The 12,305-nt window shown below is 46.2% G+C and overlaps 1 protein-coding gene across 3 annotated transcripts in view; it reads left to right on the top strand.

Annotated features, from left to right (window-relative positions):
- ZNF41 (zinc finger protein 41) overlaps nt 1–12,305 on the top strand; it is a 46,485-nt gene that overhangs the window by 15,859 nt on the left and 18,321 nt on the right. For all 3 annotated transcript variants that reach the window (XM_047076144.1, XM_047076146.1, XM_047076145.1), the window contains exon 2: nt 4,804–5,050. In XM_047076144.1, the coding sequence (XP_046932100.1) occupies nt 4,979–5,050 (72 nt within the window). In that variant the 5' untranslated portion in view covers nt 4,804–4,978. The remainder of the gene's footprint in view (nt 1–4,803; nt 5,051–12,305) is intronic.

Below are 12,305 nucleotides of genomic sequence, written 5' to 3'. Positions count from 1 at the left end.
AAGTCTCCATAATTATGATTTTTAAGACCTCATGTGGTTTTGGGGTACCTGGGTGGCTCAGTTGGTTGAGCATCCGACTCTTGATTTTGGCTCAGGTCATGATCCCAGGATTGTAAGATTGAGCCCCGCATTGGGCTCTGTGCTGACTGAGCATGGAACCTGCTTGGGATTCTCTCCCTCCCTCTCCCTCTGCCCCTCTCTCTGACTCGTGCTCTCTCTCTAAAAAAAAAAAAAAAAAAAAAAAAAAAGACTTCATGTGAGTTCATGCATCTGTGCTACTTTTATTTGTATATATTGAATGACCACTAAAGGTTTATGCAAAGGTTTACATCCTTCTTTATTGTATATTTTATTATTAAAAATGGCCCCCTTTGTTAATGTATTGAGCACTTTGGGCTCAATTTCCACCTCAATCATCATATTTCTAGATGTGCTTGCATTTTCTTGCACTTGCCTGGTGTGTCATATGTTTTTTAAATGTTTAATTATAATACAGAAAACTGCACAGATTATGCACATTTAGCTTGATGATTTTTTAACAGACTGAGCGAACACGCACAACCACCACCTAGATTAAGAAATAGAATGTGACTAGCACCCAGAAGACACCCCCTTGTGTTCCTTTCCAATCCCCAACCTCCTCCCAACGGGGGACCAATATCCTGCCTTCTAGCGGCAATAGATTGGTTTTACATGTTTTCGAAAGTTATATAAACACAATCGTACAGTGTTGACTCATAGCTCTTTTGGGTCTGGCTTCTTTGGCCGATGCATCAGATGAGATTCATGTGTGTTGTCTGTAGTCACTTGTTCATTCCTGTTGCTGTATAGTACTTCCTTGTATGACTGTAAGACCATTTATTTATCTAGTCTGATGTTGATGGGCGTTTGCCTAATTTTCAGGTTTGAATAAAGCCACCCTGAACATATCCTGTCTTTCAGTGAACGTGTGTTCGCATTTCTCAGGAGTACACTCCTAGGAGGATATTGCCTATGTTCAGCTTTCGTAGATAATACCACACCCAACAGCTCTGCAAAGTGTTTGTACTCTTTTGTGCTCCTTAAAAACAACTTACAGGTTTCCGCCCCTCGTATCCTCACCGGGTCTCTTGGTTATTTGCCATCGTTTTCGTTTTAGCCATTTCTGGTGGGCATGAAGGCATGTCTGATTGTAGTTTATATTTCCTTGCTACCTAATGAAGTTGAGCATCTTTTCCTCGGCTTATTCGCCACTCGGGTATCTTCTTCGGGAAGTTCCTGTTCCTTTTGCTCTTTTCCTCTGGCTCCTATTGGTTTCTAGGAATTCCTGATACATTCAAGACATGAATTGTTTGTCAGATACAGGTATTGCAGTTAACTTCCCCCACTGTGGGATTTGCCTTTACACTCAAAGTTTTGGGTTTTTTTTTAATTTTTATTTATTTTTGAGAGAGAGAGACTATGTGTGAGCAGGGGAAGAGCAGAAAGAGAAGGAGACACAGAATCCGAAGCAGGCTCCAGGCTCCGAGCCATCAGCACAGAGCCCGATGCGGGGCTGGAACTCACGAACCGCGAGATCATGACCTGAGCCGAAGTCGGACGCTCAACCGACTGAGCTACCCAGGCGCCCCTACACTCTTAATTTCATCTTCTGATGAACAGAGGTCTTTAATGTTAGTGTAGTCTAATTTAATAACCTTTTATTCTACCAGATAGCAAAACCTGATATGAGGCACATTAATTAAGACACAGTAGTGCTGGTCCAAGAATAGACAAATAGACCAGTGGAAATACAGAGTTCAGGAATGAACCTCCACATATACAGTCACAGAGCAACATTGCAGAGCAGTGGAGAAAGGGTAGTCTTTTCAATAAGCCATGCTGGATCACCTTGATATCCATGTGGAAGAAATGAATCTTGACCCTAACACATACCATGCACCAAAACCCTTCCCGAGAGGACTATAAATCTAAATGTGAAAGAACAATAAAAATTAAGAAAACATGGGACATCTTTATGACCCTGAGGTAGGCAAAGCTTTCCTAACTAAGACATAATGAGTGCTGACCATAACAGAAAGAATGATAAATAGCACAGCATGTTTCTGTCCAGTGCTTCATCTCACATCTTTGTCTTTTTTATTTAGATGTGTGGCGACTGTATTTTTGTTTTGTTAACCGGTCCCATCGTCTTTATCTTTTATGGCAGGATTCAGCTCATTCAGTTTAGTTGAATTGTAACATATTAAATTTCAGGGCGCCTGGGTGGCTCAGTCAGTTAAGTGTCCAGCTCTTGGTCTCGGCTCAGGTCATGATCCCACGGTTTGTGAATCTGAGCCCTACATCGGGCTCTGTGCTGATGGTATGGAGCCTGCTTCAGATTCTGTCTGTCCTTCTCTCTGCCCCTACCCTGCCTGTGCTCACTCTCTCTCTCTCAAATTAAAAAAAAATAATTTGGGGCGCCTGGGTGGCTCAGTCAGTTGAACATCCTATTTTGGCTCAGGTCATGATCTCACCACTTGTGAGTTCGAGCCCCGTGTCAGGCTCTGTGCTGACGGCTCAGAGCCTGGAGCCTGCTTCAGATTCTGTGTCTCCGTCCCTCTCTGCCCCTCTCCTGCTCGCACTCTGTCTCCCTCTCTCAAAAATAAATAAATATTTTTAAAAAATTAATAAAAAATAATTTTTAAAAGGTCTTAATATCTTGGGATTCTGATAGTTTGGAGTTTTGATTATTTTTATCAATTTCTGCTAGTAGTTGCCTTCACCTCTCTTACAAGTATGATGGTCTATATTTTCTCTATTACTAGATCCGATAATGTTGTACTAGTATTTGGATCTACTAATAGAGGTATGTGATTGATTGGCCTTCCCCTCCTCATTTCACTCAATAGATTTTTCCAGGGTATTTTAAAATTTCCAGTTAGTAATGATCTTATTTATTGAAAATGCCCAATTACATTATTTTTCTTTATTCAGATATAACTGTGTATTATGAGAATCATTTCTCAAGACTGCTTTCCTCTGATTTTGAGGTTTCTGTTACTATTCAGTTTATAATTGTTTAGACTATTCCCTGGAGTATTCTCCTGAGATAGGAATATTGGCATAATGCTGTAGATGCTTTTGTGTCTAAAATCGTCTTTTGCGCTGACAGAAGAATGGTATTGACCTAGGATGGGTTTAAAATTCTCGGATCTCAGCCCTTCTCTCTCAATAATTTGTAGATGTTTTCTTCTAATATGATTCCTATTGGTGCCAGTAAAAAGTCTAGTGCCATTGTGAGCCCTTTCCGTTGTAAATAATGTGTTGTTTCTTCCTGGAAGTGTTTTGGGTTTGCTTTTTATCCTTTAAATTCAGTGCCAAATCAGATCTGGGGTTGATTTGGTTCCTCTGGGAGTCCAGGATTGGGAGGATTTCTGTGGGGGAGAATTTCTGTGGGGGATCAATGAGTTAGGGTCCATTAGGATTAGATAATCTAAAGCCTATAGATGTGATTCATATTGGAGCAGTGAGTGACAATCGGGAAATTCTTGAGGTTTTATAAGAGTTGGAGATGTAAATATCTGAAGGCATTGATTAGCCCATGTGAGTTATTGATTAGAACGTGGAGGTGGTGAATGATTGATTGCAAGCCTGGGATTACAAATCATCGGGAGTCAGTTTTGGTGGCCCTATAGGAGTCATTGATTGGGACCTGTGGATATCTGTAAATGCAGGACTGTGTGAGTTAGTATGTGAAGGACTGTTATTGAAGTTTTGATGGGAGTCCCTCATTCTATATATGGGCTGTGAGTTATGGGGTCCTCTAGGAGGTCAGGTTTGGCCCTCAAAGGTCATTGAGTAGATCAGTGATTGGTTTTCTACTGAGGGTCAATTGCCTGTATTGGTGATTATTTGAGGAGCCTATGGAAACCAGTTGATGGTGCCATCTGGGACACGGTTTTGTCAAGCAGTGGGGGTTACAGATTTAGGAGCCTATGCAGACATGCTGGTTTTCTGGACCCAGGTGGGAGCTGGGGAAGGGAGGCAATGAGTTTATGTTTTCATCTATGGCAGAAGAGGGTGGGCTTTATAAGTTGCCCAGAACATCCACTGAATTATACAGAAACTCAGTTTATACACGTGTGACATGATCATCCCCTAGCCAGAGCACTTTAAGGGCAGCAGGAAATGGAAATCATGTTTTTTATGACTCTGCCATGTACAGAACACCATCTGGCATGGTAGTTAAGAAAATGTACTGTAGAGCCCCGCGTACCTGGCTTCGAGTCCCTGTCCTGCCCCCTAATCTGAGGGATCTTGGGGCAGATTTCTTGATATCTCTGAATACCTTTATCTGATGATAAATGGGAATAATAATAGCAGAATTACCTAGTTCCCAGGATGAGTTTGAAAATTAAATGAGGTACCTGATAAAACATGCCTTGCAACCTTGTAATAATAGCAATATTTAATATCACTGGAATATATTCCAGGTAGCAAGCAGGGGTGAGTGCTTTAGAGGCTTTATACCATTTATCTCTAACATCCCTATGAGGCCAGTGTTTTCATCCTCAATTTTAAGGTGAAGGAACTCGGACCAAAGTGACTTGCCCCAGATTCTAGCTAGGACATAGAAGACCTGGAATTCAAAGCCTCATTCATTTTATACCAAATCCTATGAGTATTTTTTTTTTCATGTTATATGCTAATGCTTGGTGTCGGTTTTACTAAACTTCTCTCTTTCACAGTATCCGGCACAGAGAGCTGCCCGCCTTGGTGCCCCCAGGAGGCATCTGTGGGGTGGCTGCTGCTTGACGGACTGTGTGGGCACTGTCTTTCTAGGGTTTCTTGGAGTCTCTGAGGAGCCCCTGGGCCAGACCCCGCAGTGAAGGCTGCAGGACCCACCTCCCGGCCCCAGCAGCTCCGATTGAGTCCACAGGTGTCTACCTGGCTTCAAGCTCCTGGGAAGAGTGGAGTCATCAGCAAGAGAGCCTGAGAGCTGAGGCCTGGCGGGAACATGCCAGCTGACCAGAGTTCTCCCCGGTGGTCCTCGGTCCTGGCTCCAGAGGGACATGGCAGCTCGTGTGAGGTGAGCAGGGAGAGGACCCCACGGGCAGGAATTCATTCAGTGAGGACACAGCCCAGACCTGTCAGCAGGCCCTCAGGGAAGGGGCAGAGGGGCCACAGAAGTGGCAGATTCTAGGCTACCAGATCACCATCCACCTGCTGTCCCACATCCAGAGCCCTGTGTGTTTCAATGGACCTGTGATGTGGCTGATGGAGGAGAGGTGGGATGGGAGGGCCACCCTACATCTGGGGTCCTAGCCAGAGAGAGACGCTTCCCCCGCCGACCCCCGACACAGGCCCTGCCCTCTCCATTGGCTCTTCGCAGATGCTCAGCTGATCCACACTAGACCTTCCTTTTCCCTTTGTGTCTGGAGATTTGCTGATTTCTCCTCTATCCTGATCTAGGCAGAAAAATCCCTTTTCTTTGGAACTGAGAGGATGGCAGGGAAATAGGGTGACAACATTCTCCAGGGTCCTTCTAGGTCTTCCTCCTCTTTTCGAAGATGGTAATGGCCTGAGAAGGGACATGACTTGCCCCAGCCTCTCAGATTGTGAGTGACAGCACTGGACTGGGACCAGGTCTCCTGAATGTGTCCTCCACCCTTGCCGCACTACAGCCAAACCAAGTTTCCCACTAAAAGTTCCCCCTTGAGGGGCGCCTGGGTGGCTCCGTTGGTTAGGCGTCCGACTTCGGCTCAGGTCATGATCTCGCGGTCCGTGAGTTCGAGCCCCGCGTCGGGCTCTGTGCTGACAGCTCAGAGCCTGGAGCCTGCTTCACATTCTGTGTCTCCCTCTCTCTCTGCCCCTCCCCTGCTCATGCTCTGTCTCTCTCTGTCTCAAAAATAAATAAACATTAAAAAAAATTTAAAAAAAAAGTTCCCCCTTGAGAATCTGTAAACAGGGGAATGTGATGAAAGAGCCAGACCCTGCACGACAGCCCCTCCTTCGGACCTTCCTGGATGCTGTCACCTCTGGGACAGGCTCCTTGTCACAGGGGCTCAGGGTCATATGGTCATTAGGATCATAGTAAACATTAAAAAATTATTTTGGTTTTATTATTTCACAACTTCACTATTTCCCAATAAAATGTCAGAAAATGCAGGTAAACAAAAAGAAGAGAATAAAACATTACTTGTAATTCCAGCATTACCCAAAGTAAACCATTGTTAATATTTAGCTATATTTCCTTTCAGTTGATTTTTCCTTTGTATGCGCATACGTGCACGTATATGGGTATATGTGTGGGGCTGTGAGTGTGCATACGTACCATATACATATGCATTATATAGCTCAAGTTTGAAAATGGAATCACAGCATTTGGTTGCCTCTTTTCTATTTATTTTTATTTTTTATTTTTAAGTTTATGTATTTATTTTGAGAGGGAGCGAGAGCGCGTGAGCAGGGGAGGGGCAGAGAAAGAGAGGGGGAGGGCGCCTGGGTGGCTCAGTCTGTTAAGCGTCCGACTTCGGCTTAGGTCATGATCTCACGGCTCGTGAGTTCGAGCCCCACGTCGGGCTCTGTGCGGACAGCTCAGAGCCTGGAGCCTGTTTCAGATTCTGTGTCTCCCTCTCTCTCTCTGACCCTCCCCCGTTCATCCTCTGTCTCTCTCTGTCTCAAGAGTAAGTAAACGTTAAAAAAAAATTATTTTTAAATAAATTAAAAAAGAAAGAGGGGGGGAGACAGAGAGAGAATCCCAAGCAGGCTCCGCACCGTTAGTACGAAACCCACCCGACCAAGGGCTCGATCTCAGGAACTGTGAGATCATGACCTGAGCCAAAACCAAGAGTTGGATGCTTAACTGACTCAGCCACCCAGGCACCCAGTTGCTTGGTTTTTAATTTGACAGTTTAACATAATTTTCTAGGCACTAAATACTTTTGTCTTCACGTACGCATAACACACCACATTATGTCCTTTGGATAAACTTTAATTTAACCCCTCCACTGTGTGTGCACTTAGGGTGTTTCAGGTTTTCTGTTGTGATTAACACTGCTGTGGTAAAATTCCTACACTTAAATCTTTTTGCCCGGGTCACCGAATAAGGAGTAAGTAGGAAATGCTGCCTAACTGCAGTGCACTTGTACCCGTGGAGGCGTTTAGGCTCTGCTCTGTCATCTCCATCACAGACCCACACTTTGGGGCCACAACAACGTGGTCCTCCCCAGTCTTTCTACAAGTGGCCTCTTGGCCAGCCGGTATGTGGGAATTTCTAGATGAATGATTCTGGGCTGTACGAGGCACATTTCTCCACTCATCTCTTCCTTCCCAAGAACAGGACCAGGAAATAGTGGCTGGAGCTGGAAAAACAGGCAGAAGGGTCAGTGAGAGAAAGAGGGATGCGCAATAGCCCCAGGCACCTGCTGAGGGAACCCTGGTGCACTTGCTGGAGACAGAGGATCGCCAAGGGGCCCCGGGCACAATTGAGAACGCAGTGGAACAAACAGGGGAAACGGGAAAGAGAAGCCCAGAAGCCAGGGGCAGCAGAGAAACCAACAAACAGTCACTGGGGCTGGAGAAATGGAGAGCAAGGAAAAGGAAGCTGGTCCGGGAACAGTAAGAGGGGGCTCCAAATAGGAGCAGGGATCAGAACGTAGAGGAACCAGGTAGCAGCCAGAGGGAGCAGGGACCATCCAGAGGGATGAGAAAACAGAAGATTTGGCTCTAAAATGGAAAAAAAAGCAGGTGGGTATGGTGTTCTGGGCAAGAGCCTGTGAGACAAGCAACCTCTCAAGGCACCAGGGTTTAGAGGGGAGTCTGAGGGGATGGGGAAAGGCAGAGGTACTGGGGAACAAGGAATAGGAAAGAATGGGAAGGGACTAGATAGCAGCCAGAACAAGCAGGGACCAGCTGCTGAGGCTGCAGAACAGGTGGAGGGGTGGGGAAGGGACTGACCCATGGGACAGTTGGAAGGACAAAGAAAGGCCTCCCAGGCTGAGGAGTAGCTGAGGAAGCCAGGAGCCACATGGAACAAGGAATAGTCTCTGAGGTTGGGGAACAGCCAGAGGGAACAGCAAAGCTGTGCTGGGCACTGGGTGTCTACTAAGAAGTCCCGGGGGCTAACCAGAGGACAGGGCCACAACGAAGTGGGCATTCAAAGTTTACCTGGTGTTGGAGAGCGACTCGAGTGACCAGAGAGCAGCAAGAAGGACTAGAGAATAGCTGAAAGGCATAGTAGCCATTCCTGAAGCTAGTTGCCAGCCAGAGGCCCCACGCAACAGGCACTGGGGTGAAGGGACAGTTGCAGAAGCTGGAGAGAGGCTGAGGAACCACCAGAGTTCCCTGGAATAAGGTGACAGGGATTTCCTGGGACGTGGGACTTCAGTGCTAAAACAGAGGAAGTCCTAGACAACTGGAACAGTTGGTCACCCTACCCAGGAGGCAACCAGAGGAACCAGCAAATAGTCAGACATGATGGAAACGATGGACAAGGTGAAAGTACAGAATCAAGCATGGTGCAGAGTGCACAGAACCAGTAGACTTTGGTGGTCAAGAGCCTAGGCCAGGAGCCAGGTCGACCAGCTCTCCGCAAAGTGTGGTCCCCGAACCAGATGTGGGAGCATCAAGTGAGGGTGTCTGAGAAATGCATTCCAGGACTGCCCAAGGCACAGGGAAGAATTGGGACTGGGCGGCAGTCAGAGGGCTCAAAGGGCAGTCAATCTGTGTCAAACAGAAGGAACAAGTAAGGCTCATCAGGACCAGGGAACAGCCAGATGGACTAGGGCACAATCAGAAGAAATGTACCACAGACTAAGGATCAGCTCAAGGGAAAACTGTCCAAGGAAAACACAGGACAGTCAGGGGCAGCAGGAAGCAGTCAAAGGGAAGAAGAAACAGGAGGCATGGAACAGTTAGAGGAATCCAGGGGCAATCAGGAAAGAGGCCAGGGACAACCTACATTAAGAGGGAACAGGAAACAGAGGGACCAAGGAAGAGTCAGATGGGGACTATGCAGACGGAATAAGGACCAGCAGAGGGAGCAGCAGGGAGAAGTGAGGCACAGTAGTGGGCAGGAGAAGCAGGGGAAAGCCAGAGGGAGGAGCATAGGGGCACCAGGGAACGGGAATAGCCAGAGGGAGCAGAAAGGAGCCGAACAACCCCCGCCAAGGGCAGACATACAGAGAGGCTGGGTATCTGCCCTCTGGGGAGGGCACAGTGAGCCAAGAAGTCACCGCACACTTTCAGCCGGCTCAGCGAACATGCTGGAAGCCCTTCTGCTAGGCTGGGACAGGGTGTAGAAAGGCAAGATCATATATCACAGGAGGTGATACAGAAATGTTCTCGGGCACGAGTGAGGGCAGCCCCCAAAGTGGGAGGACCCAGCCCTAAGCCAGCTGCAGGGTGGGACAGAGAAGGTGGCAGGGACACAGTGGGTAGTGAGCGGTCAATCCCGGCAGCCCAGCACGCCCTGGGGATGAGAGCGCACGGTGTGCCGGCTCCAGTGATCCCGAAGGGAGACATTGCTGTGTGGGTCGCTGGAGAGCCATGAGGAGCTGGAGTGGGGACCCTCACCTAGGATGAAGAAGTCCTTGTAGGGGTCCTGGTGGTGATAGGGACACATGCCATCCTCCATGGTAGAAATGGGCCAGAAAATCAAACCTTCTCATATGTGGCAGATGAGACTGGAATCTGGGTGAATCTGTACCAGCAACTTTCTACCCAAATTCCTAGTACCAAAATGCCCCCTCCCAAAGCTTCTATTTTAGTGGGGAAAGGATCAAAGAGGGGCAGCTGTGGGCAGCGTACCTTGCGTGTATTCATCTTGTGTCAATGCTCGTAATGCCTATCATGGTCTTTGTACACTTTCCCTGAGAATGTGGCCTTAGTGACTCCCAGGGAGGGGAGAGACAGATGAGAGTGGTCTTTCGTCCACCAGCTTTGGCCACTGGAGTTGTTAAAATGTTTGAGAGTGTAAAATGATGGAACATCTTCATTCGTTCCTACTGGTTGGTAAATAGCCACTCCTGTCCTGCTGCCTGAGGCTCCTCCCCTGTGTTACCCACACACCTGCGGGCCTGTCCTGGGTAGCCGGCAAGCTGGTGGGTTGGATGGGCAGGCAAAATGAGAGCTTCGCTCAAGCCTGACCCCAGGGCTCTCCCTGGTTGACTGCTCTTGGGTGAAGAAGGGGGCACAAGTCAGGGGGTGTTGCTAGGGGCCCAAGTGGAGGTCCTGCTCTCAGTAACCCTCAGGGCCGTGCTCAGGAGAGCTGGTGGGTGGAGAAGTGCTGGGCATGTTCTGGTGCTTATGGATCTGCCTCCAGGAGCTACTGGTGGTGGAGAACGTACTGTGAGTTCCCTGCCTGCTTGGTGCCCCTGAACATTCACCAACAAAGGGAGGGTGACCCAGGCCCCCAAAGTGAATAAAGGATCCTCATTTCCTCATAGTCAAATCATTGGATCTCTTCTTTGATGCTTAGCATGTTTTCTGTCTTGTTTAGGACTTCCTCACCTACCCCAAGGCCTGAACAAACATTTACCTAAATTTTATTTATTTATTTATTTATTTATTTATTTATTTATTTATTTATATTTTAGAGAGAGAGCATGCAAGCAGGGGAGAGGGGCAGAGAGAGAGAGAGAGAGAGAGAGAGAGAGAGAATCTTAAGTATGTTCCACACTCAGTGCGGAGCCCAACTCAGGGCTCGATCCCACGACCCTGGGATCATGACCTGAGCCAAAATCAAGAGTCGGATGTGCAACCGACTGAGCCGCCCAGGTGCCCCTCACTTACATTTTCTACTTGGAGTTTCAAAGCTTGGATTTTCTTGAAACTTTTGATTCTTTTGAAATCATTTTAAAATTAAGAGAAGTTACAAGAATAGTAACATCTTGCCACATTTGCTTTTGCTGTCTCTTGACTTATGCATGTATGTTTGTGTGTGCGTGTGTATATGTTTATACACAGATATAGTTAAAACTTTATTTTCTGAACCATTTGAGAGTAATTTGCAGACACAATTCCCCTTTACCCCTAAATACTTCAATGTGTATCTCTCGAAACCAAGGACATTCTCTTCCGTAACCACAGTACAGTTACCAGAATCAAGAACTTTCATACTGATGTTACTACATACCATGAGGGTACTAGCATACCATGTATTATCTAATTATCTGACATCTCATGTGTAATATACAGTTTTCCCAGTTGTCACAATAAGGTCCTTTAGAGCATTTTCCCCTGATCCAGGATCCAATCCAGCTGCCTGCATTGTGTTTAATTGTCATGTCCCTTTAGTCTTTAATCAGGAACAGTTCCTCAGGCTTTCCTTGATTTTCGTGACACTGAACATTTGGAAGAATGTCCCCCAATTTGGATTTGTTCCTGCCTCCTCATTTGATTTAAGTTATTCATTTTTTTTTCTCAGAAATATCACAAAAATGATGCTGTGTTCCTCTCAGGGCTTCATGTCAGCAGGCATTCAATATCAATGTAACCTTTCTTGATAATACTAACTGATTACCCACGACTACAATGGTGTCCGTCAAGTAATATAACCTGACCATCTTTCCCTGTGTAATTAAAAACCATTTTGTGGGGGGATAATTTGAGACTACATAAATGTCCTGTTTCTCATGTTCTCTGATTTTAGCATCCTGTGGTGATTCTTGTGTGTAACAGTTAATTACTGTACTGTTTCCCTAATGATGTTCTAATCCCATCATTTCTCCTACATTGATTAGTTGGCATTCTACTATAAGGGGAAAATATTCCTCTCTCTGACCGCTGGAAGTATAATTACATGCCAGGCACAGTGAGCACACCTCGATTTGTCATTAGTCACCAAGAACTAGAGCTTTTTGGAGAAAAGACAGACTCCAGGGCTAGAGCAGAGAGAGTACAAAATGATCCTGGAAGAACTCATTGTTCCGGAAAGTAATGAAGTGCTCAAAAGATGGGGACGAGTCGACAGGACACAGGAGCTACCTTGAAGGAGCTCCCTCTGGTCCAATTTGGGACAATTTGAGTAGCAAAGTATAATAAAGATAGCAATAAGTTATAACCCACGGCATAAAGTAGGAAGTCACCAGTTCATTTAATAGGTAAATAGGTTTGTAGGTAGGCAGACAAGGGAGAACTGAGTGCTTCTTTTTAATAGCATTCTGATCTTTTCTGGTGAGTGCTTCTTTTTAATAGCATTCTGATCTTTTCTGGTGTGCCCATTCCTCCGGTCCTTCTGAGGCTCATATTGGTAGTTTGGTATTCTTTGGAAATAATTACAGATTTACTAGAAGTTGAAAAGATAGTAGAGAGAGGTCTCATGTATCCCTTTACCCAGTTTC

This window comes from Lynx rufus, unplaced genomic scaffold, assembly GCF_022079265.1.
Source record: "Lynx rufus isolate CCGP_SWC_20201006 ecotype Redwood Valley unplaced genomic scaffold, mLynRuf1.p SCAF_14, whole genome shotgun sequence".
Lineage (NCBI taxonomy): Eukaryota > Metazoa > Chordata > Mammalia > Carnivora > Felidae > Lynx > Lynx rufus.
This window is presented reverse-complemented; position numbering and strand designations above follow the sequence as displayed.